Below are 25,502 nucleotides of genomic sequence, written 5' to 3'. Positions count from 1 at the left end.
GCTGGGTGTGGTGGCATGTGCCTATAGTCCCAGCTGCTCATGAGGCTGAGGCAGAAGGATTGCTTGAGCCCAGGAGTTTGAGGTTGCTGTGAGCTAGGCTGACGCCATTGCACTCTAGCCCAGGCAATAGAGCAAGACTGTCTCAAAAAAAAAAAGAAAAGAAAAAATGAAATAATAAAATTAGCAGAAGAAAATGTGTAAGAATTCCTTTAGTTCTTTGGAATTGGGAAGGCCTTAGTAACTGACTCAAAATAAAAAAAAAATAAAGGAAAAAATTAAATCCAGGTATCTTAGAAATAATTTTCTGTATGACCAAAACAGAACAAAACCAAACCTCCATAAGCAGTCTTAAAAATACTTGTGGGAGAATATTTTTAACATACCACACAAAATATAGGGATTGATATCTCTAATATATAAAATTATTAGAAATTAGTAAGAAAATGGCCATCATTGAAAAATGATGAAATGATGGGAATGGGCAGTTTACATAAAAGGCAACATCATTAGTACTAAGAGAAATGCCGCTTAAAACTAGAAATGGAGATTTGGGTTTTTTTTACTTGTAGGATTGGCAAAAATTCAAAAGCTTGATGATACACTTTGTTGGTAAGGCTATAGGGAAACAGACACTCTTATGTATGGCTGGTAAGAGGTCAATTACTACAAGATTTGTGGCAGACAATTTGGCAAGCTCACCAAAATTACCAATGCATAAATTATTTGCTTCAGCAATTCTATCTTTATAAATTATCCTACAGGTATATTTGTAGACATGCAAAACACAGTATGTGTATGGTTATTTATTGTGGTATTGTTTATAATAGTATAATATTGGAAAGCACTCAAGTGTGCACCATTAGCAGCCTGGTTCCGTGACATGGCCATGTACATACAATACAGCTGGAAGAAAGGATAAGGAAGCTCTATGTATGAATATGAAAAAGTTTCTTATATGAATAGAAGCAAGGTGCAGAAGAGTATAAATAGTATGCCAATATTTATGCAAAAAGAGGAAATAAAACTATATTGTTTATTTGCTTATCTATACATAGAGAAACTGAAGAATATATTAGAAACTAGTAACTATGGTCACCCCTGGGAAGCAGGTGGGGCAAGAGCTGGGCAGAAGTTGGACAGAGATGGGAGGGAGACTTTTTGTAAAGTAATTATGTATAGGTATGGCATTTAAGCCATGCAACTGTATTATTTTAAAAAATACCACTATTTTCTTTGAATATTTCTTTTTTTTTATGTTTTCCAAGACGACACGGTAAGATCAGAGACAGTGATGAAGAGAATGACCCAGATGATGAAGATGCTATTGTTAATGCAGTGGGGTGTCTTGGACCTTTCAGTGGGCTCCTGGCGCCTGAACTGCAGAAGTACCAAAAGCAAATTAAAGGTAAAGAGGCAGCTCTTAATTTAGGTTATCACGATGCGTTAGTTTACTATGTAACAAGGGTATTGTTATTGTATCCTATAGATGCCTCAGCAATTTCCTGAACTCATTATCACTATTAAAAGTCTTTATAAAAATATCTTCTGTTACTTTATCACATTATAGGATCTTTCTGTATTATATGTTGCATGCATAAATGGACACTTCATTTGTCTGAGATAGGGTCTCTCTCTGTTGCCCAGGCTGGAGTGCAGTGGCCCAGTCATAGCTCACTGCAACCTCCAACTACTGGGCTCAAGTAATCCTCCTGCTTCAGCCTCCCCAGTATCCTGTACTACAGGTGTGCACCACCACACCCAGCTGATTTAAAAAAAAAATTTTGTAGAGATGGGGTTTCGCTATTTTGCCCAGGCTGGTGTTGAACTCCTGGGCTCAAGTCATCCTCCCTCCTTGGCCTCCCAAAGTGCTGGGATTACAAGCGTGGGCCACCACATCCCGCCTTGTTTTCTGTACAGTGACTTTTGCTTCCCATTCATCTGATTCAACTTTATATGCTGAGTTCCTTAGCATAGAGCCTGGCATATAGTAGATGCTTAAAATATTCTAAGTTTAATTGAATTCATTCCACACTGTCTTCTCTTCCAACACAATTACCCTTTAAGTCCAAAACATTATGGTAGCTTCTTGAATTTTTTGAGTAATGAGAAACTCATTATTTCACAAGATACTTTGCTAGATTCTCAATTCTAGCTGCAAAGAGATAACCTCCACCAACCAGTTCTAATAGTTCTTCCCTTTGGAACAAAACAGAACAAGTCTATTTTCTCTTCTACCTGTCAGCTCTTCAAATCTTTCAGGATAACTATCATATCTCCCAAAGCTTTCTTGAAGGCCCAAGTTCAGAACTTCTCTAAGTATTTCTCTTAAGATATGACCTCTAGACATTTTTTTTTTTTTTTTTTTTTTTGAGACAGAGTCTCACTCTGTTGCCCTGGCTAGAGTGAGTGCCATGGTGTCAGCCTTGCTCACAGCAACCTCAGACTCCTGGGCTTAAGCGATCCTACTGCCTCAGCCTCCCGAGTAGCTGGGACTACAGGCACACGCCACCATGCCCGGCTAATTTTTCTATATATATTTTTAGCTGTCCGTATAATTTCTTTCCATAGTTAGTAGAGATGGGGTCTCGCTCTTGCTCAGGCTGGTCTCGAACTCCTGAGCTCAAATGATCCGCCCGCCTCGGCCTCCCAGAGTGCTAGGATTACAGGCGTGAGCCACCGTGCTCGGCCCTAGACATTTTAATATTGTATTAGTTTACCTCTAGATACCCTGTAATTTGGTAATATTCCTCTTAAAATGTGGTGCTCTGAATCAAATGCCATTTTGTGTGTGTGTGTGTGTGTGTGTGTGTGTGTGTGTGTTTTTCCTGCATAGAATAGACTTCCTGTGGTCAAGACATTGTCAATACTATGAGCTCTTTTGAAAGTTTGTGGTTTTCCCACTATGTCCTTTCCCACCTTTGGTGGCAGCTCCTCCTTTATTCTACCTCTTCTAGTTTAAAACTGATGTGGGAACCAGCTAAAAGAAGGTTGAGAGATTCCAACTATCCTAACATCTGATGAGACTGTTATTCTCAGCACTGTCATTCTCCTTGTTCAAAGAGGATAGAAACTTACAGAGAGAGGCCAGGAACAGTAAACCTGAGGCCCTCTGCATTGTTTGCCATCTGCTAACTTTACGCTGCCTTCTTCAAATCGGAGGGCTATCTTCTCAGGTTTTGGTGGTGGTGGTTGTTCTTGTGTAGAAGGTGGCAGTGGTGGCAGTGGTGGTAGCTGCTGCCTTTTTAAAAAAATTTTGATTGTTTTGAGTATTTTCTCCAAGTCTCAGCTTGTTTTGAGTTTTAACCTACTTAATGGCTGGGTTCACACTGCTTTGTGTGTATGTCCTTGGTATGTGCTCGTCTCTCATCTTTTAAAATGGCTTTTAAAAATCTAAACCCAGGCTGGGCGCAGTGGCTCATGCCTGTAATCCTAGCCCTCTGGGAGGCCAAGGCGGGTGGGTCGCTCGAGGTCAGGAGTTCCAGACCAGCCTGAGCGAGACCTCGTCTCTACTAGAAATAGAAATAAATTATCTGGACAACTAAAAAAAAGTATATATAGAAAAAATTAGCCAGGCATGGTGGCGCATGCCTGTAGTCCCAGCTACTCGGGAGACTGAGGCAGTAGGATTGCTTAAGCCCAGGAGTTTGAGGTTGCTGTGAGCTAGGCTGACGCCACGGCACTCACTCTAGCCTGGGCAACAAAGTGAGACTCTGTCTCAAAAAAAAAAAAAAAATCTGAACGCAGTGAGGGTCTTCTTGATTTCTGAATTGCCCTCCTCCCCCTTCTTGTTGCCTGGATTTCAGCTTTTCCATTCTAGCCATGGGGTCAATATATATTTTAATGCTAAAGTTTTTGAATCTGCATGCCTGTAGTGTGAGTATATCTTCCAGTTTTTCCTCTATTTTTCTTTCTGTGCAGTTATGTGCTCTAGAATGAAATGATCACTGTCTCCTAAATTTCATCATCATTAGTCTTTTTTGTTGATTTTGTTCCGATTAGCAGTTTCCCTTCTAATTTTCTTCTGCTCAGAGAAGTGATTTCGGTAAAAAAGGAAAAAAGGAAGTAAATTTATGAGATGTTCGGCATTTGAATAACACACTCATCAGATGTTAGGATAGTTGGAATCTCTCAACCTTTTTTTAGCAGGTTCTCACATCAGTTTTGCATATTGTGCTAGCCCAGCCTGGGCCTTTCCCCCTTTGGCCTGTGCGGTCTGTGAGTGTACTCCCACCATGGTAACTTTGTCTTGCTTGGATGTAATCTCAATTTTATTTAAGAGACAAATCTGCTAGTTGTAGGTGTCATAGGAACAGAAGCCATGTCCAACATAACAACAGATAGTAGACAGGAAATGTTTGTTAAATTGAAAAAACCATTCATTTCTAGTGATACAGTGGTCTGAAGTCTTGCTAATTTTGTAAAATGTGTTGCTATTTTTAACTTAAGTAAAACTTTTAATGACAGTCTAAATTCTACAAACTATCAGTCTCTTACAAATCCTCATGCATTTATATGGAAATCTGTACAATGATTTTAGATCTCTGGAGTTATATTTTTCTAAGGGAATCTTAGAAAATGGTAGTGATTTTTATCCAGAGGCAGTTGATCTTATGTCTATTTAATGAACAAACTGGTAACAAAATCAAACAATGAACCCACACAGCTCATTTCGGACACACAGTTAGGTTAAAAAGAAAATGCAGAAATATTTTCAGGAGCAAATCAAAACAAGCACTAGACAAATTCTAGTGTACATTTTTTTTTTTTTTGTGCTTTAGAATTTCCTGGGCGTTAAGATACTACACTAGGTTGTAGTGTAATCACTTCCCATTTAATGCTGTTCCCTTCCACTGATATCTGCCTGTGTCTCTCCCCTGGGGTGCAGAGCCAAATGAGGAGCAGAGTCTGCGATCTAATAACATTGCAGAGCTGAGCCCAGGAGCAATCAATTCCTGTCGAAGCGAGTACCACGCAGCTTTTAACAGCATGATGATGGAACGCATGACCACAGATATCAATGCACTGAAGCGGCAGTACTCTCGAATTAAAAAGAAGCAACAGCAGCAGGTTCATCAGGTGTACATCAGGGCAGGTAACATGATTCTTTGAATCAATTTCAACTCTATCACAACTCATGAAATGAAGAACAAATGATCCTAGAGGGCCTCGGAGTTACTAACTGTAGTTCAGCATCCGTAAACACAGCTGGCATGAGATAATAGCATATTTAGCATCTCATTTTTTATTTTATTTTATCAGGCTCCAAAGAAGAAAAAGAGCAGGCAGCTGATGGTATTAAACGCTTCTCTATGTGTGCTTGTGGAGAGGGATTTACAAATGATTAGAATGTTGCAAAGCCATGCAGTCCTTGGACTTGAGGAATTTTGGAGCTATTGCCTCATAAATTTTATGCCTTTGAAGATAGAATTTAGTCATTTGTGCACTAGTAAATTAAGCTATACACTAGTCATTTAGGTAGTGTTATAACAGATGTTGTGATCAGAGAAAATGGAAAACAACATTAAAAAGCCTGTGCCTTGCTGATGGGTTAGCACTCTCTTGGGAGTGGACTATGAAGAGCACAATACAATGCAACTGGAAATGCTCTTTTCCAAGGATTGTCAGGCTTCCTTTTCTTTTTTTAATTCCAAAAATCTGAGTGAACGATCTGCTTTATTATTTAATATATGCTGATTTGGGAGTTGTTTTTTCATGTTCTAAGTGAATACCCTAATGAAAATGATGCCTGTCCAGAATTAACCAAAATGTAATTTTGACGTGTTTTTAAGTGGCTTGTGAACATGTGACTGATCTTGCACAAAAACTGAATTTATTTAATCCCTTCCTTATCAGGGTGGAATAGGCAACTTCTGGAAGATTCTCACTTTATCCTGAATCATTAAGAAAGCAATCACAAAAGAAACTAACAATTACAGCACTTTAATTTTCAAAAACATTGGCACATACCTTTCCTAATTTGTCCTTAAAACAAATCTATGAGGAAGTCAAGGACAGTTAGTCTTATTTTCTTTTAAATGGTGAGGAAATGGTGATTCAGGAAGGCTTAGCAATTCTCCAGGGTTACCATAGCTATAGTGAGTGGTCAGGCCAGGGCTACAACCCACATTCTTTGTATATAGGCTCTTTCAACTACACTGTAGGAGTCTTTGGGATGGTGGACAATCACCACTGCATACTAAATCAGCCCCGAGGCTTATACTCTCTAGTCAGGGGTCAGAAAACTGTGGTCTGCTGGCCAAATCCTGCCCACTGTGTGTTTTTGTAAATAAAGTTTTATTGGAACACAGGTATACCGATTTGTTTACAAGTCGTGTAAGGCTGCTTTCACACTACAGTGGCTAAAATATTTACAGTCTGGTCCTTTACAGGAAAAGTTTGCTGACCCCTGTTCTAGATCATGGTTTATATGGTTCTCTTTAAGGGAGAGATTATAGCTCAAAGGCAAAGTTGTAGAGCATTGGTTCTCAAACTTTAGTGTGCATGTAAATCACTGCAGGATCTGCTAAAATACAGAATCTGTCTCAGGAGGTTTGGAGTGGGGCTGAGATGATGCATTTCTAACAATGTGCTGCTAATGCTACCAGGTAGGGACCATACTTTGAGTGGCAAGCTTGTAGAGGAGAAGGTATTGGGTAGGATTAGCAGCGCACAGGTGGAGATATTAAATGTGAACAAAAGACCTCAGCTTCTGAGACTTAACGGAAGGTGGTGAGGATGGTGGTTGAGGTACCAGCTTCCCAGGTTAGGGAAGATGGGAAGTAGAGGCCTTTCAAACCTGAGAGCTTCTGTTTTCATAGAGAAATTGGGGAAAGTTATTAGCTGGGAGTAAGTTGGGGTTGGGAGTAAATGGGAACTTAAAGTAATGAAGATTTGCACTGAAAGGAGAGGAAAAGGAAAAGATTGTTTAGTGGCTGTGAGGACCCAGCAAAATAGGAAGTCATGAATTTGAAGGCCCAGGTTTCCAAAACAAGAATGTGGATTGTGTACCATGGTTGGGGCTATGCCAAAGTAATATGCGACAAAGGGATAGGGCTGCCTGGAGCGTGTGGTTATTGGTGAGGCGGTGGTCCAGGTGGTCAGCCACGCATCTGGCAGCGTTGGGATGGAAGGAAGCTGAAGATAGACAAGGGGTTATGAGAAGGAACCAGAAGTGTCTGTGGTTCAGTATGGGCATCATTAGACTGAGAGCCTGGGAGCTAGAAGAGTCAAAGAGGAATGTTAGAGTTAAATATTTTTCATATAAGGTAGAGCTAGGTGATAAGGTTTAGGATGGAACTGGAGAGTTTGAGGAACTATGAGAACAGGTAATGGCCAAGCCAGTCACAGTGACAGGAAAATAACCCAGGGAGGTGCTAGGACATGAGGTAAAGAAGAGACAGTTGTCAGAGTTTTCAGTCAATATTGGAGTGTGACCAGAGGTAAATGACAGCAGTCGAGAAGGGTGAGAGGAAGCTCAGCCAGATGACCTGGGCATCAAGGAGGAATGAAGTTCACACAAAGATGGAGAGGCCTTCTCCCTACGACTTCTGTCTGTTGCTGTCATCCCTGGGACTGAGTGTGTTGAATGTGGCATTGGAGAGCGGGGCATGGTCATAGCTGCAGGAGGAGGACTACACTACTACAACAGTGCCCTGTAGGACAACAAAGCTTTTCGTGCTTTCTGCTTTCTACTTGTCAATTGGCTTTCCAAGTCCACTGAGGACCCAGGAGTGGGTCATACCTAGGGCCAGACACTGGGTAGCTGTAATTTCACTCCCATCTCATCACTTCTCTCATTCTGCTGTCTCTGTAATATGCAGTGTGTTCTTTTCCTACCTCCCTGAAGCTGACAGATGATAATCCATATGGTCATGGTGTTTGTCATAGTATCAAAATCTTCAGAGATTTTCTAGATGTAAGACCTCTGAGGTTGCTGCTCAGAGACAAAAGCTATCTGTAAAAGACATTAGGGAGTCCAGGCTGTAATTAGTAATGAAGAGTCAGAGCCCCTGTTCCTTTTTTTTTTATCTTCAGCCTGCTCTTCTCTTTGAAGAGGAGAGACCTGGTACCCCAGGCTCCAGGGTTGAATTCAGTTTCTGTTGTCTTCAGTCACATGATTCTGCCAAGCCCCGGGAAATACATGGGAAGGGAATGGGGTGGTGGCAGATGGGGGGACCACCATGTGATTTCTGATCTGTGAGCGATGCGTTTCTCTGTGGTACATTTCACACTACCTTTCAACATTTCTTTCAGACAAAGGGCCAGTGACCAGCATTCTCCCGTCTCAGGTAAACAACTCTCCAGTTATAAACCACCTTCTTTTAGGAAAGAAGATGAAAATGACAAACAGAGCTGCCAAGAATGCTGTCATCCACATCCCTGGTCACACAGGAGGCAAAATATCTCCTGTCCCCTACGAAGACCTTAAGACGAAGCTCAACTCTCCTTGGCGAACTCATATTCGAGTCCACAAAAAGAACATGCCGAGGACCAAGAGTCATCTGGGCTGTGGGGACACAGTAGGGCTGATAGAAGAGCAGAATGAGGCCTGCAAGACCCACAGCCTGGGGGCAGCGGAGGCGCTCTCCTCTGGTTGTGCGGCGACAGCGCGCGGAGAAGGCAGCAGTGCCGAGGGCAGCAGTGGCAGGACAATCGAGGGGCAGTCTCCAGAGCCGGTGTTCGCAGATGCCGTTGTGGACGTGTCTGTGGTCCAGGTGAAGCTGGAGGGCTTGGGACTGAACCAGAGCGGTCCTGCTACTGAAACGGAGCCCAGGGCACACCCACCCCGCCAGCAGCACTTCCCAGAGCCACCTGATGCACCCAGAGAAAACAAAGCCACCAGCAAAGCTCCCCAAGGCAGCAACTCCAAAACCATCTTTAGCCCCTTTCCCAGCGTGAAGCCACTGCGGAAGTCAGCCACCGCCAGGAATTTGGGATTATACGGACCTACAGAAAGAACCCCAACCATGCACTTTCCCCAGATGAGCCGGAGCTTCAGCAAATCCGGCGGTGGAAACAGTGGCACTAAGAAACGATGACGTCCCCCAGAAACTTTGTATCTAGACTCACCTTTTGCTGGTGGCATAGGGCTGCTGCTGAATGGCTCCAAAAGAGTTTTCTTTGTCCGATAGATAGGTTCAGAGATGAGCAACAGTGTATAAAGTGGGAGTTGGAAGTTTTAAAATGGGAGTTAGAATTAGGGAGATTTTCCCATCCACTTGATAACTGATGAAGTGGATTCTTGTGGCAAAATAAATATTGTGGTTTTAAAGTGTAAAGTTTTCCCAAGTTTTCATTGTGAGCTACTTAGAAAAGAATGTAAACCTAGACTGTTAACCTGCCTTCTTCCATCCTCCTGTTCTGAGGGCCTTAGGGTCCCTGTGACAACACCCCCAAACCTTCCGGTTCTCTGAGTGTTGTTATACTAATACTCAAGCATGCACATACCAGCCTGCTAGAACAGAAACTGTAAAAAGAAAGTTTCTTTGTTGCAAAAAACTTCCTGATGTTCCTCTTCATGCTCTGTTGGAGGGATTGTTTGTATGTGTGAGTTTTTCCTCAGTGCCAGTCTCAAAATTGGTTTTTTTTTTTCTTATGCTAAAGTGTAGGAGAAAAATCTAGATAGCCTTTCTTTACCTTTCTACCTGCAAAATGGAGAAAACCTTTAATCTGTTGAACTTTAGGCTGATAACCAGCTTGAAGATCTTATGCAGAGAATACACATAGGATATGCTTTAAGCAGTTGCTCTGAACAGCTTGCTCATGCCACTCAGCTTTTCCCGAGGTTCGTTTTCTCCTCTCGAGGAGCGCTGTGGTCCTCAGTGGTGCGGATAACTTGGTGGGCTCCCCGTGGCGCTTGACCTGCATCCTCCGCCGCGCCACGCAGCCCACTCACCCACCAGCTCTCCACTGTAGACGCACAAGGCCTCTGCTCAGAAGCCAGAACACAGCACCTGTGACTCTGTTACTTGAATTTTGTGCTTTTTTGATTGGAGTCCTTCGCTGAGTACTTTGTTACTTGAACACTGCCTTTCTCCAGAGACGGCCCCAGTGCTTTCTAGCTTTCTCTCACCCACTCCTGCCCGGGCCCAGCGGGTCAGAGAGAGCACCTCTTGTCTCCACTATGCAGATGGGAACTCTGAGCCACGCAGAGGTGAAGTAGCACTTCAGTTACTCAAGGTAAATCCTCCTGGTATTCCATGTGGCTTAGCCACGTTTCCTCCAGTGCAATAGGTGGGCGTAATGCTCTTTGTACACAGGTGCATTGGCTACATAGATGTCAAAAACCAAGACCGGGAAGCCATTCACTCTACTCCCTCCTGACTCAAAGGACCTTTCTCCAGACAATACGGAGTCCTGTGATGGCATTTCACAGAACCAGCTCTGACTTCCTTATCCTGAAAAGGGATTTTAAAATGCTTCATGCACCTGGATTTGGCTAAACAAAAGACTCCCTCCTCAGTCCCCTTCTCCCCACCATCATTAGCAGAATAGACGTAGCATCTTTATCTTCATCTCTGGAAGACTTTTGGTGATGCTTGCAGGAGTATTGTTGATGAAGTCAGTATTAATTTGAGCTAATTGGGTTGCTAATTCTGAAACCAAAGCTATAAAATTTGGGAGAGGGCTTTTACTATGAGAGGTACTAATTTTTATAATAAAGTGGAGAATGTGGTTGTGTGGGCTTTTTTGAACAAAACATAAGAATGTCATATTCAGTGAGAAAAGCTATTTTATCCCCTTTGTGGTATTTTTACCCCCAAAGGAACTGAAGATGGAAAATATGACTAATAAGTTGCTGCAGTTTTGGTCTTGAATTCTGTACCATCTGAAGTTAGCATGCAGCTTCTTAAACAGCAGCCATGCCCGCAGCCTATTTCTCGGGAAGGGTGTGGGTGCAGAGTTGGGCTTACTTTGCATACCACCCCCAGGAAACCCACTGCATTTTCCAAAGTGAAGCAAATGACACGAGTCTCTTCCTTCTGCTGAACTTTACAGATAAGAATGATTCCACCTCATAGTCTTTTCTTCTCCCCCTTCCCAAAAGAGTCAGAATGGCTTTGTCTGACTTGACATCCCTCAAGGAGAACATGACAATTGTTCTTTCCTCTCTTGAATCAGCTCAGTAGCACCCTGATTGGTGAGGTTCAAGGAGACGGGTAATGAGTTGGAAGCCAGTTTCCACCGAGTCCTTGGAGTTGCACTGTTGCCCTCTACCAGCTGTCTTAGTGTTAACAGCACATGTTGTGCCCTGTGAACTCTCTCTTCTCACCCATTTCCCAGGGTTGGTCTTCCTGAGAAGGGGATGGATAAAATGGCTCACGGTTTGGGATAAGTATTTGTTGAAAGAATTAATGAATAACTAACTGAAAGGATGATAGTCCTTTGAGATAAAAATTACTTTGTCAGAATTTTAAAAATCCAACAGATTCCTGTTAAAGCACTCTTGTACCACTAACATGCATGCATTGTACCAAGTCATCACAGTGTGAGTTGGTCAATTTATGAGCCTTGCCTACGTTAGAAAATAAAGAATTCTGCAGTAGCCTCTACCACACAGCATGTACAAAGACCAGTACAGACTTGCTATCTTCCCTATGTATTGGACACTGTATGCAAACACCAGAAGTACTTAACAGGTAGCAGTTTCCTGATTTTTAGATATGTATCTGTAGCCTCCTAGCACTTCTGCTGGGAGCTGACTCATTCTGATGCCTCTGCACCTCTGTCCTTTTACAAAAGCCTCCAGATGATCTAAACCTAGTTTGTAATGTTACCCTATCGGCTGTAACTGTTTGGAATATTGTATTCCTTTTTTTGTCTCGTTCTGAAGAATTGTATTGATTACAAAGATATATGCATAAAGATTCTTTTTGTTGTAGCTGTTGTGTTGTTTTCTGAGTGCATGGGTGGAACATTGTTGCCACATTCCTTTTTCCCTTCTCTTTTCTCTTCACCCCTCCCTCTCCTACTCAGTCACATGAACCAGGGAGACAGCCTAGTAAGCTCCTCTCCCCGAATCTAATCACTGGGTTGCAGGGTGGCCTATGACCCACCCAGAACTTGCAGAATAGCTGGTTCCTAAATATGAGTAAGCAGAGTTTCCTTAAGTGTGTGTGTGTGTGTGTGTGTGTAGAAAGTCAACTCTTTTTTAATATTTGCATTCATGCTATGACACTTCTAGTTTTCCTTTAGGCAATGCTGATTGCTGGGAAGGAGGTGAATCAAAGGAGGCTCCCAAAGGAGCCAAAGGCTTTTCTGGGAGGCAACTAGCTAGTACCTCGACCCATGAATCTCCCTATCCCTGGAGAGTCCAGGAATCTATATTAAAACAAAACAAAGCAACCACAAAACAAGAAACCTCCCTTAGTAATTTTAATGTTGAACTAGTTTTGGTGACCACTGATTAACCTAACTATAGTCATGTATCGCTTAATGATGGGGATAGTTTTCTGGGAAATGCATTGTTGTGCAGACAGCAGAGTGCACTTACACAGACCTATGGTACAGCCTACTAGACACTGTGGCATGTTGCTCCTGGGCTACAACCTGTGCAGCAGGTTACTGTAGTGAATGCTGTCGGCAGTTATGAGACAATGATAAGCATTTGTGTATCTAAACATAGGAAAGGTACAATAAAAATATGGTATTATAATCTCATGGGGCCACTGTCATGTATAGGGTCCTTCATTGACTGAAACATTGTTATTCCGCAAGTGACCGTATCTTAATGGTCTCCTGACTAGTCTCACTGCCACCCTTCTTGGACTGTCCCCACCCCACCCCACCTCTCTGCTTCTGTGGTTACCCATTGCTGCCAGCATGAGCTTTCTAAAATGAAAAACTTATCAGGCTGCCCTTCTGGTCAAAATCCTTCCATCATCCTCATTTTGTGGAGGATAAAAGCTAAAATCCTCATCTCAGCATGATTTTGCCCATGGTTAATTTTGCAGCTTATTTCCCCATTCCTCCCCATTCATCTCATTGCCTCGTGCGACCTGTCATCACCAGCACAATAACATCAACCACTTGTTGCGCTCCTCTGTGCTCAGCACTACACTAGCTCCTTTCCATATGCTATCTCACGGATCCCTCCCAAGTCCCCTGTGAAGCATTTTGGCACTGCAAAACAGATAATGAAAGGGGGGCAAGCAGTTATGTCCTTGGCCACTGTCACACAGCTGGTAAATAGAGTCTGGATCCATCTGACCCCAGAGCCTGAGCTCTTCTGAGCTCTTTTTTTGCAACACTCTTACAACTTTGCATATAACTTGAAGTTCCCTGAAGGCTCCTCACTCCCCCAACACCCTCATACCACTGTGTATTCATAAGCCTTTGTTTTGAGCACCCTCCTTGCCCAGTCTGCCTGGGAAACCCCTACCAAACATCCCTTTAGTCTTATCACACACATTAATGGGGTCAAATCCAATCCATGATTTGGGGCAAGTTACTTAACATCTGGGACCTTCAATTTCCACATGTGGACGATGAGAGTAATAATTTTAGCCTCATAGGGTTTGTTGTGGACATCTATCTTTGCTGCCTAGAATTGACTACCTATCTTTGGCAACAATGCTCTGATTTTTTTTTTTTTCAGACAGAATCTCACTTTGTTGCCCGGGCTAGAGTGAGTGCCGTGGCGTCAGCCTAGCTCACAGCAACCTCAAACTCCTGGGCTTAAGCGATCCTACTGCCTCAGCCTCCCGAGTAGCTGGAACTACAGGCATGCGCCACCATGCCCGGCTAATTTTTTCTATATATATTTTTAGTTGTCCAGATAATTTTTATTTCTATTTTTTTAGTAGAGACGGGGTCTCGCTCAGGCTGGTCTTGAACTCCTGACCTCGAGCGATCCACCCGCCTTGGCCTCCCAGAGTGCTAGGATTACAGACGTGAGCCACCGCGCCCGGCCAATGCTCTGATTTTGCTTGAAGAACCAGGTCACTTCCACCTCTGTCCAAGTGCCTCTAATGAGGTTGATGGCCTGAGCTCAGCCACTCACACTCTTCCTTCTCCTGGCCATGGCGTCTGACCCATGGACAAGCACACGGGCAAAGAACTCAGTTCCTGGGCTCTTGAACTCTCGGGGAAGCAAACTCATTCATTTTTCCTGGATTTGAACCTGGAGGGAAAAAGCCAGGAGTTGCTGTTGGCTGCCATCCTGTAACCATGAGGGGAGAGCTTGTTGAAGAGTCAACACTGAGTAAGCAGAGCTGAGAAACAGAGAGAAACCAGGCCCTTTTCATAGTCTGTGAGCCCTGGATCAGGCCATACCTGAAGCTATTTCATCTCCAACTATTTCCTACATCAGCTAACATTCCAATTTTTGGTTTTAGCCAGTTGGTCAGATTTTCTGTCACTCATGTTGAAAAACTTAACTGGAACAGAGGTGTTGTGAAGATGTCAGATTATGAAGGCAAAATAGTGGATGTATCAGTGAACAATAGCTGATATTATTGTAATGATACAGTAACTCATACCTCTCCTGAGCTGCTCGCTCTCTCTTTTTTGGCTGTCTCCCTGTGGTAACAACAGATAGCGTGGAGAGGTGCCAGAGTCAAGGAACATGCTTCCCATTTCATGAAGAGGGTTCTTTCCTCAAGCCTTTCAAGTCTTCTTTGGTCTCCTATCTCCTTGTCATGGAAGGAGTGGTAATTTTGCGCACGATAAACTGTCTTTCACCAGTTTTGGCTATCACTCCAGTTCCATCTGCATTCACGCTGAGCGACTGTAGGCAAAACATGAAGAACTGTTTCACCAAATTCCATGAAATTTGGGAGCCCAAGCAGCGTATTTGTGGGATTCCCCTCACAAAGTGTAGTGGAAACAGAGAGCAGCATTTGCTCACCTTCCCCAGGTGGCCAGAAGCTTTCTCCCAGAGAAGGCTCTAGCACATCTCCGATGGTGTCTGCCGGGGGCGGGGGGGGGGGGGCAGCGGGACTGGGTGGGGGACTGGGTCTCCCAGGCCTTGCAGAGTTCAGCAGCACCGTGGCAGCACCCGCTGGGAGCACACTTGTTTGGGAACACATGAGAGGAACCCCCTGAGGATTTTAAGAAAACCTTGCCCAATTAGGGGGATGGGAGGACTTTATAGGTCCTGTTTCAAAATATCTGTGAGACCAGTGTTTTGAGTCTCTGCTGTTACAGAGACCCTATCTGGACCAAAAATTTGCTAAGGTCTGGGAAAAGTTAGGTTACATATAACTCACATGATAAATGCCACAAATGTAAATGAAACAATTTAACAGATGGTGAAAAGCTTATGGATTTTCATTGCATGTCCAGCTATAGGGTAGAATTTCTAGTGCATTTCTCAAGTGGGAAACAAAGCATAGTATTATTTAATAAAAGGTGTTTGTATTGGAGTAATAAAAATCACTAAATGCCAGACCCAGAGACCATGTAATTAGGTGGTTTTCAATATTTTTAAAACAGCAGAACACTTTCAAATTTGTAAGCAGAACACTTACAAAATTATTGTTTAAACTTTTATTTTAAATGGGTAATATTTGCACCCATTGGTGCAATTTTTTTTGCAATGGTGAAAATTTTAAATGTACCGAAAAAGCACATGGTGAAAACTAGTTCTCCCTTCATACCTTCTTTTGTATCCTTCCAGAGATATTTTATGCATATGCAAGCACATTAACACACACACACAATTTTTTCATAAGTAGCAGCATAATGACCTTCTGACCTCTCTTTTTCCACTCTCTTTTCCACCATTCCATAACGATGCAGGCAGAGCTGCCTCATTCTTTTAAACTGCTGCATAGATTTCCGGTGTGGATTTCCATTTTAGGGCTGTGCACAATGCATTTATCCTCTCTTCCATTATTACGGAATTTGTTTGCTTCCAATTCCATGCCTGTGGAATATGTATATCCTTGTACATATGTTGTTATATTGCAAATGACCAAATTTAGCTCTGGGAATAATTCCAAGATATGGAATTACTTGTCAAATATGTGCATTTATAATTTTGATAAATATTACCAAATTATTTGCCAGAGATGTTCTATAAATTTCCATTTCCACTGGAAATGTATGGAAGTGCCCAATTCCTCCTACCCTTGCATTAGTTAGTATCTTATCAAACTTTTTGATCTTTTCTGATTGGATGGGTATTTAGTGATATTTTAAAGTATGCATGAGGCTAACTTATATTTAAAAGTGGTTTATATGTCCTTCATTCATAGCTTTTGCTCATTTTTGCTCTTTTATTGATTTTTGAGTTCTTTCTGCATTAAGAGAAACATCCTTGTCTGTAATATGAATTACAATATTTTTCTCATTTTGTCAATTATCTTTTGACTTTGTTTATGCTAATTTATTGACATGTATCTAGATTTAAAATAATTTTTATTTAGTCACACTTATCAATCTTTTCTATTATAGCTTCTGGTTCGTATATGATATTTGGAAACGCATTCCCTACTTTTGGTATTGTTTTAAAATTCTCGCATTTTTTCTTCTACTACTTTTACGGTTTTATTTTTATGTTTAAAGCTTTCATCCACATGGAATTTACTTTTGTGTAAGATGTGAACTAAAGTTCCATTTTAACATTTTTTCCAGATGGTTACACAGTGGTCCCAACACCATTTATTAAAGCATCCGTCTTACCACTATTGATTTGAAATGCCACCTTTATCACACACTAAATTCTCGTATGTTTTAGGGTGTGTATTTGGACTTCAGAGTATGATAGAACCCTATGTTCAAACCAAATCCCCTGAGCAATATTAGAGTTACTCTGGTTGGGGTAGACAGGCCAAAATCTTGCCCAGTTGTTTCTCCTCTTATTGCCTGATGCCACCTCTGGTGCCACTTTGTGGATATCTTGGGGTTCTTGGGAGCAGAGTTTGAAAACCAATGATCTGGCCCATTCTTTCTTTTCCACTGCTGACAAACTGTAGCTCAGTATAATTAAGTGACTTAAAATGAAGTTCTGGCAAGAATGCTGTGTACGCCTTTCCCTCCCCACGTGCATGGAATGCGTGCACCATTGATTTAGGAGCTGCACAGATATGGGAGTCACAGGAAGTTGGTCAGAGAGCCAGAGCTCCTGTCGGGGACCACTATAGGGTCAGAGGGCATGTGGCATTTGGGGGAAGGATGTCTGGAAAGAGGGGACAGCAAGTACAAAGTTCCTGAGATACATATATAGAGACATAGGTATAGGTACAGAAATAGGAATAGGTAAAGTATAGATAATACAGAGAAAAAGAAGATGGAGATAGGTCTAGAGATTAGTTTGTGCTTTAGCTAAGAGTAGTAAAATTTTTACTTGGCACCTGCTTACATTAATATAAATAAATTGCTATAATTTCCAACAATCAACACGTCATGTTGTTTATATTATTTTATATTTTATTTTTATTTATATTTTCATAGCACTCCTAAACTGAGCAGAATGATTGCAAAGTGTTGCCAATAAATGAGGATTTTCCCCCAAAGCCCTCTCTACTACAGCTGCTTCATTTTGGGTTTTGGTGCCAGCAACTCAAGGGTCTTGACTGATACAATATCTTTTTAAGTGTCTAGAAATAGGAGAGTGGGGAGAGTAGCCTGCATTGTAGAGATTTGCAGAGAGGAAAATACAGCTTTGTACCCAAAGCCTCTCACTGAGAAAGTAATTAGCCCCAGCGAGCCCTGGTTCTACTCTGCTTTTGAAAATTATCTTAGAGATAATCTCTGGAATCCCCTCTGAGAGGAACTGTCCATCCCCACTGGGTACAGAGAATGAACCATTGCTTCAATTTGCCTGGTATGTGGTTGAGGGTGTCACTGGGGGGTATAGTGACGGTGATATCACTACTGCGTGCGATGGCACAAGCTCACATACTACACTTAAATAGCTTGAAAGATCAATAAAGAATAAATAAAACACTTTAAAAGATTCTTACTCAACAACAAAATTTGTGTAAAGACTTGCCAACTCCCCCCAATCCCAAACCTTTAATGATATAAAAATAACAAATAATGCTTAAGTCACAACCATTGGATTTCCAGATTTTAAAAATATTATTTCTGGAAAATGAATTAAATTAAGCAAAGATTTTATTTTTCTTGAAGTGGCTCTCTTCCAAAACAGATAGCAAAGACAAAACAATAGAAACAATTGCTAACAATCAATGCAGAGAAATGAGTGGATTTGAAAAACAATAACAAAAAACAATTGCTAACCATCAGTCCAGAGAATTGGATGGATTTCATAACAGTCATATTAGTCACAACCACGTGTCATCCATGCAGGAGAGAAATGGGGGTCTGGCCTTCTGCACGGACTAGGTTTCTGAGTTTCTGAACCAGAGGGTATGTGATAGGGTTGGGATGAAGGGGTTTCCTGCCTCATTTCATCAGGGTATGGTCACAGTTAAACCAGCAATCATGTTTTTATGTCGAATGCCATTGGCCTTATAGTCTGTACAAATCCTCCCAGATCTGATAATGCGCTGACATGGGACCTGCGACTCTGCCATACTGATGTTGATACCAGAAAATATGGACAGCTGCTATGCTCTGTAGCTGCAGTCATCACATGTGGTCTGAGGACCCCCGTGGCACCGTGAGGTCCTTTTATGGGGTCCAAGAGGTCATACTATTTTAATAACAACACTGAGATATGCATTGCCTTTTCCCCTCTCATTTTCTCACAAGCATACGAGGAGTTTTTCAGGTTACGTGATGTGTGATATCACAGCAGATTGAACGCAGGAGCAGATATGAGAAACCAGCTGTCTTCTATTAAACCAGACATGAAAGGGATCTGCAACAATATAAAGCAACGCCACTCTTTCACCAAATATTTTTGTTTTGGAAAATGTGGTTATTTTTCATGAAATGTTATTTATGATAATGGATATGTTGTTGTATTTTAAAAGAATTAAAATATTTTGATTGGATTTATACTACAGTAAATATCAACAAGTATAATGTATATAAACTTAAGCTCTTTAGGGTCCTCATAATTTTTAAGAGTTTAGGTAAAGTTTAACATTTCTGTAAAGGGGTCCAGAGACCAAAAAGTTTGAGAACTCTGGGTCTAGGGGATAGTGAAAGAAGACAAAGCTAACAATTAACAATAACAGATAACAGATAACAAGATAAGATAACAGATAACAATTCCTGTGTGACAAGCACTGTGCTGAGAGCCTTACCTGGATTACCTCCTTTAATTCCATAACCCCCTAGGAGCAGGTACTAGTGTTCCTTCTTATGTGACGCATGAGGAACCAGGGGCTTGGAGAGGGTAAGTTACTTTCTCAAGGTTGTAGAGCTGGAGAGTGGTAGAGGAGGGAATTGAACCCACAGGGTGTGGCTCCAGCTCCCATACCCTTAACCAACTGGTGGTGGTGTTTCTAGAAGCCTGACCCTCTGCGCCCTCACGGAGCCACCTTCCCCCACTTAATCATTTGATGTAATGAAAACAGCTGGATCTGGGAGGCGCCTGGAGGAGACGTACCACAGACAGGGACAAGGTCTCTCCACCCGCAAGTCAGGGTTGGGCCAGAACACCTGCTCGCCTCCCTTGGTGCATTGGACACCACTGTCCTAAAATACAGTGACCAACACTGGCGTCCCTCTTCTTTTAAGTTACTCTGAGAGCCGAAGAGCCATGGTTAGTAAAAAGGAAGTCATAGTTTTGTAAACAGTGCCCTGTTTTTTAGTGCCCCATATGGAAACGTTCCTGCCCCTTTCTTAATGAGGAAACACTGGCCTTTACCCTCCTCCTTTCCACCAGGCACTCCCTTGCACAGGTTCTCCCTATTTAATTAGGTGCTTGTCTAGAAGTTCTAGAGACTGAGTCTCCCATCCAAGTACTAACCAGGTGCAACTCTGCTTTGCTTCTGAGATCAGATTGTTACAGCAAGTGTTACAGAGCGTGGTCCCAAGGACAAACCGAGAGGCACACGGAGAGAGTTGGAGAATCAAGGTTTATTCGCCGGTGGGCTCAGAGGGGTCTTGCCACCAAATTCTGAGCCCCGTCTACCTGATTTTTCCCACTTTTATTAAGTTGGAGTGGTCCGAGGGATGGGGTCTCAGGTGGCTAAGGTAATAGGTTAGTTGATGTGTCAGGTAATAGGTTGGCATTATGTTGACGCACCAGGTAATAGATTAGTTGATGGGCCACGTAAAAGGTTAGTATTATGCTGATACGGGTCTTCCGTGAGGGGTGGGGGTCTCAGGTGGCTGATGCGCCAGGTAATAGATGGGGGCTTTCCTTATCAAGATGAGATTGGGATCAGGTGTGTTCAGGGCGGTATGGCTGTAGACCAGAGACTGCGTCTCCAAATAATCCAGACCCCCACCAGGAGATTACCTCAAGGCTGCAGTTAATCTGTAGATAAACAGCCTTTGAGGTAACATCACCCATTCACCAGGTGGAGCAATAATTCAAGATTGGGATCACACTCACCAGCAGCTCCTTGCCACTTCTGTATGCCCTTCATACCAAATTCCCTTTTTAAACTCCTACCCTCAGCCCAAGACTTCAAAATGTCTTTTTTTTGAGGCCTGAGCCTTGGCCATTTCCCCACTGCCAGCTCTGGAATAAAGTCACTTTCCTTTCACCACACCTCACTCTTGTTATTGGCTTTTGCAAGCAGCGAGCCGTGGAGCCTGCGCTCGATTAGAGTTTTGCAGGAAATGAAAGCCAAGAACCGCTGTGATGGCGTAGCCAATGGGCAGGCATGGAATATGAAAGGGGCAGGGATCACTTGGCATCATTTCTCGCTCTTGGATAAAGCTAAAAGGGACCTCAGAACAATGGCACGTTTTAGTCTAAAGATAAAAAAAATGTGTTTCTGATCTAAGGGAAAAATGATGGTGTGTTAAGGAATGTCAATAAGCAGATGCTAAACAAGCCTATTATTAGTCACAAGGACTAATATTCACACAGATTTGAATTTGGTTGGGTGGGCAGAAAAATGTTCAAATATTGCCTTCTATACAAAGCATAGATCAAGCATTAACTCCCCGGGGGCAATTAGCCTTAAATGGTCAGACATTTGCATAAACTGGCACATTGCCTTTCCATTTCTTCTATTACCTTAACTAATTGCTTTACAATGGCTCTTCTATTGCCTAATCTTTGTTGCCAGTAACACCTTGTTGTCGTATGAAAGGCATCTGACTTCCATAACTATATGCAAAATTCATTAGCCTTGGTTCTTTGGAGGTGTTAGGTTACCCTTGTGGGTCAAAAGTCTGGAACAGCATCAGGATACTCGGACTATCAGAGACAGTACAAGTAAGACACCATAGGTTTGCCCCTTTGGCTTCCTTAGTTAATGCATTGTGTTTTGCCACGTGATGGGAAGAAGTAGAACTGAGAAAGTATTTGGGAACTGGAAAGTCTTAGTTGTAGTTGAGTTCACAAAACTCAGAGGTGGAGCTGGATAGACATTACTGGCTTCTCCTGGAGGGCAGATGACCTGCGGTCAGCAAGACCTCCCAAGACATGACAAACCACTCTCCTTTGTATTAATATTATCCTGGTGCTCCAGTGAGCCATGATCTGGTTTTATTGACACTACGAGTAACACTCTTAGGCCAAGCAAGCAGACGGAGCGTCACAGATCCGTAAAGCCAGGTTCCTTCCCTCCAGGAGCTTAAAGTCTAGCAGGGAGAGATGGGTGAAAGAGGCAAACGCCAAATGGTAAATGCACCCACTGGCGTTGAGTTCCCTTTTCCTGGAGAGAAGAAGGAAGGAGGGAGAAACAGAAATGTTGAGAAGCTGGTGTTGCAGCAGGTAGAGAAGGGAAGGTGTGAAGGAATCTCCGCTCCAATGGAACAGGAGTCTGTGCTGTAAGTGAAGGAGGTGGAGGGAAATTGAGCTGGGGGAAAGTGGGAGAAAGGTGAAATGAAATGAATGCAGTGGGAGTTGAAAATGTAAACAGGATCTTAAAAAAATCCGCCCCCCTCCTTCTGCCCTGTGGCTTAGGAATAAAACGAACATAGGTAAGCTTTACCTGGTTAGCCACCTTCCTTCCATGTCATTTGTTCCAGTTTATATTCGGAGAATTTGTATTTGTAAGATATCTCACAAACAGATGACATATGAGTACAAAGAAAAATTTGCAATTTCTAAAAAATCTAAGTTGAAAGCTTTCAAAAGCCTCAATAAAGCTGAGTTGCTGGGAAAAAATGCCATTGAATAAAAGGCAAGAGGGGACAACTGTAAGAGAAAAAAACAGAAAGATCAATGGAGGGAATTTTGTTTCACAAGTGTCTTAAGTTTCTCACCCATATTGTAGATGGCGTAGAATGGTTTGATTTATGCAACATAGACAAGCAACAACTTAGCCGATCTGCATTTAGGAAGGGAACCCTGGCCCTGCATCAAATGATTGGTGAATAAATGCATAGTTGTAGGTTAAAGTGTTTAGTGATCTCTGCATGTATCATTTTAACAGTTCTCTGTTTTATTGGCTTTTTTGATTTTTCAATCAACTCCCCATCAGATATGGTTGGCTGAGAGGTACAAAGGGAGAGTGAGAAGGCTTGTGGTTTTATCATTTTTTCCCCTCAACTGACCTGGGGTGTGATTAACTTACCTGACCACTAGATGCCACCATTGCTTCATGCAAACATTGCCAGATACCTCAGCTGTAACCATTTGCTGGAAATTTTAAGCTAGGTTCACAGTTTGTGCGAGGAAGGCAGCAGGAAGGGCCCCATTGTTACCCCCACCCCACCCCCATACTCCCATCTTGTAAATTTTAAAAAGTATATACACATGGCATTTGGATAAGGAGCACACCGATACCAAGTTCCCAGCCAAAGATCATTATTTCTTGAAGAATGATTTCAAAAACAACTTCCTTTTCAAACAAGTGTCATTTCCATGGTAAGGCAATGCAAATGTTATGGCTGGTTTAGGACATATACCCTACCTGGTGTCCAGTGCAGTCACTCGATCATAATGAGATGCCCAACTGGATGGCTAGCCCTGCTGTGCAAAGGGGAAAGTGGCAGCCTGGAGCCCAGCTTCCCTCGCTGAAGACCAGCATGCGGAGTAAGGGCTAACACTGGGGAGCGGAGGAGGGGAGGGGAGGGCAGGAGGGCTAGCCGTACTGCGTCTTGAGCTGGCCATGGAGATACCCTCTATAGGCCCTGACATCTGTCCCAGGGACTTCAAAGCTGAAAGAGCTCTTGGATGACATCCGCTTCAATCTCCTACTTCAGTGCAAGCAGTCCTTTGCTAACATCCCTGGTAGTCGAGCATCCACTTGATGGAACACTCTCTGTACTGAGATCCTTTCTCCGTTGGGCATTCTGCTGTGCTGCGGGCAGCTCTGTTAGAAAGTGCATTCTTTGTTAAGCCAAAATCTGCCTCCCTTTAACTTCTTTTAATTGTTTCTTGTATGACTCCCAGACTCCACAATATCAGTTCAGGGTAATTAGGTCCAAGGTCCTGTGCTAAGCAATCTGGGGCATCTTCTAGAGACAATTGGGATTATCAATTGCTGTTCTTCTTACTATGTCTTTCCTGGAATGAAGCATAATATTCTAAGTGAGATCTAATCCATGCAAAGTATAGGGACACTTACTGCACTCAATCTGGAAGCTTCCATCTAATAAGATTGTATTAGCTTCTTAATGTACTATAACAATGCTGATTCATTTCAGTTCGAGAGATTTAAATTCCCAAGTCTTTTTTCTCAGGATCTGTGTGTCAAGCAAGTTTTTTTCCATTCTGTACTTTTTAAATGGAAAATTTCACCACAAACCCAGGTCTTCATCTTTATCCATCTATTCATTCAATTAGTGGCTATTGAGTACCTCACAGTCATGCATGTCACTTAGCTAGGAGACACGACAATTATCTACCTTTTGCTCATTTAACCAACTCTTCCAGGGTTGTGTCATTCACAGATTTGAAACGTGTGGCTGCTCTGACTTCATCCTAATTGCTAAAACATGACGGCTTGTGCTTGTTTGCTCTATAGGAACTTTAGATGGATCTGACCAATTTTTATGGAATCTGATTCAATACCAAGGAATATGAGTGAAACTTAGCTAGGATTTGGGATTCTATTTATCATCTTGTTATAAAAATGGTGCATTTAAAAAAATTTTTTTAATGGTGACTTAGCTCCACATTTTTAGTAAAATTTGATAGGTATAGATATGTGATTATGTTCAAGGACTTTGCAGAATGATAGTGTATATGAGGGAAATCAGAAATAGGTAATATGAAAGCATATACCATCCTGCACATACAAAGCCCTGCTGATACTTAGTTTCTGAAACTCAGTTATTGTTTGAAGGAAATATGTCCTTAAAGACCTTTTTTTGGCATAATCTTGAGAAGCTTCTGGTTTAAAAGGGTGATCATAAGCAAAGATCAGGCAGCCTCACTTTTATAGGGGAGTAAATATTTCTAAGAAACCACTTACCTATTGTGCACTAGAAATACACTAGGCATGTCTTTTTTTTACAAAGACATTGATCTGAGTTCCAACTCTGGTTTTGTTTCTCCCTTGCTGTGATAATCCATGAATGTCACACAGCCAGATCAATACTAATCTTTGCCACTGGAAGAAATAACCAAGTCAAGTGGTTCCAAGTACTCAGTGAGTGTTGAGTGAAACCCTTGAAATTAACTGATTAATTAATATATTATCTGACAAAATAATTGGTTATTAAATATTAGCCCTTATATGTTTAAAAGGTTTTGTTATGGTGAAGTTTAGAGTTAGGAATAGCTCTTTCCCCCCAGTTTTCGTCCTTAGCTACCCATTTTGGTAAATAAGATTAATATAATTAGATAATGTTGCAATTATTATATTTCAGATATTAGTCATATGTATTGATTTGATATTTCTACATACATATGCCCTAGTCATATAACACCTAAGCTTCTAGTTTATTTAACTAAGTTGTGGCCATCATAAGTAGGAAAACAGGCAAATATTCAATGGAGATGAGAATCTGAACCACAAGAATGCTAAGTGATAAATTAATGGACAACTAAGCACAGTGATGAAAGAGATATTTGCATTGTGTGTGCCATTTTAGTATGCAAATGGCTTGATTGGACATTTCCTGGAAAAGTCCCTGAGATGAATCTAGGTTTAGAGAGAAACCTTAGGCTCACAGATTTGAGTTCATTGAGAGACTGTTTTCACTAGCTTGTAGTACATGACACTCCCTTGGTTTCCCTCCCACCTCACTGCCAATTTTCAATCTCCTTTGCTGGTTCCTCCTCTTCTTCCCATCCAATTGATACTGAGGTGCCTCAGGGCTCAGCCCTAGGTCCTCTTTATATGTACTCCTTAGGTGCCTTGTGCCAGGCTCATGTCTTTAAACACCATCTTTACGGCAACAACTCCCAAGTGTGTTCCTCCAGCCCAGAGCTCCTTCAGAGTTCCAGACTTAAGGACATCCAAACATGACGTCTGGGGGCTGATCTTCCCTTCCAGTCGTGCTCCCCTTAGCTTTCTCATCTTAGGTGATGATGACTAAGAGTAGCAGATTATGAGGTCAAAAAG

At 42.1% G+C, this 25,502-nt stretch overlaps 1 protein-coding gene across 1 annotated transcript in view; it reads left to right on the top strand.

The window, feature by feature from the left end:
* The window catches only part of TBC1D30 (TBC1 domain family member 30), an 84,947-nt gene extending 73,066 nt beyond the window's left edge, over positions 1-11,881 (top strand). The window contains exons 12-14 of the mRNA XM_045555153.1: positions 1,266-1,405; positions 4,886-5,092; positions 8,254-11,881. Coding sequence (XP_045411109.1) covers positions 1,266-1,405; positions 4,886-5,092; positions 8,254-9,038 — 1,132 coding nt within the window. The 3' untranslated portion in view covers positions 9,039-11,881. The remainder of the gene's footprint in view (positions 1-1,265; positions 1,406-4,885; positions 5,093-8,253) is intronic.
* Positions 11,882-25,502: the final 13,621 nt, after the last annotated feature.

Source organism: Lemur catta, chromosome 6 (assembly GCF_020740605.2).
Source record: "Lemur catta isolate mLemCat1 chromosome 6, mLemCat1.pri, whole genome shotgun sequence".
NCBI classification, from domain to species: Eukaryota; Metazoa; Chordata; class Mammalia; order Primates; family Lemuridae; genus Lemur; species Lemur catta.
This window is presented reverse-complemented; position numbering and strand designations above follow the sequence as displayed.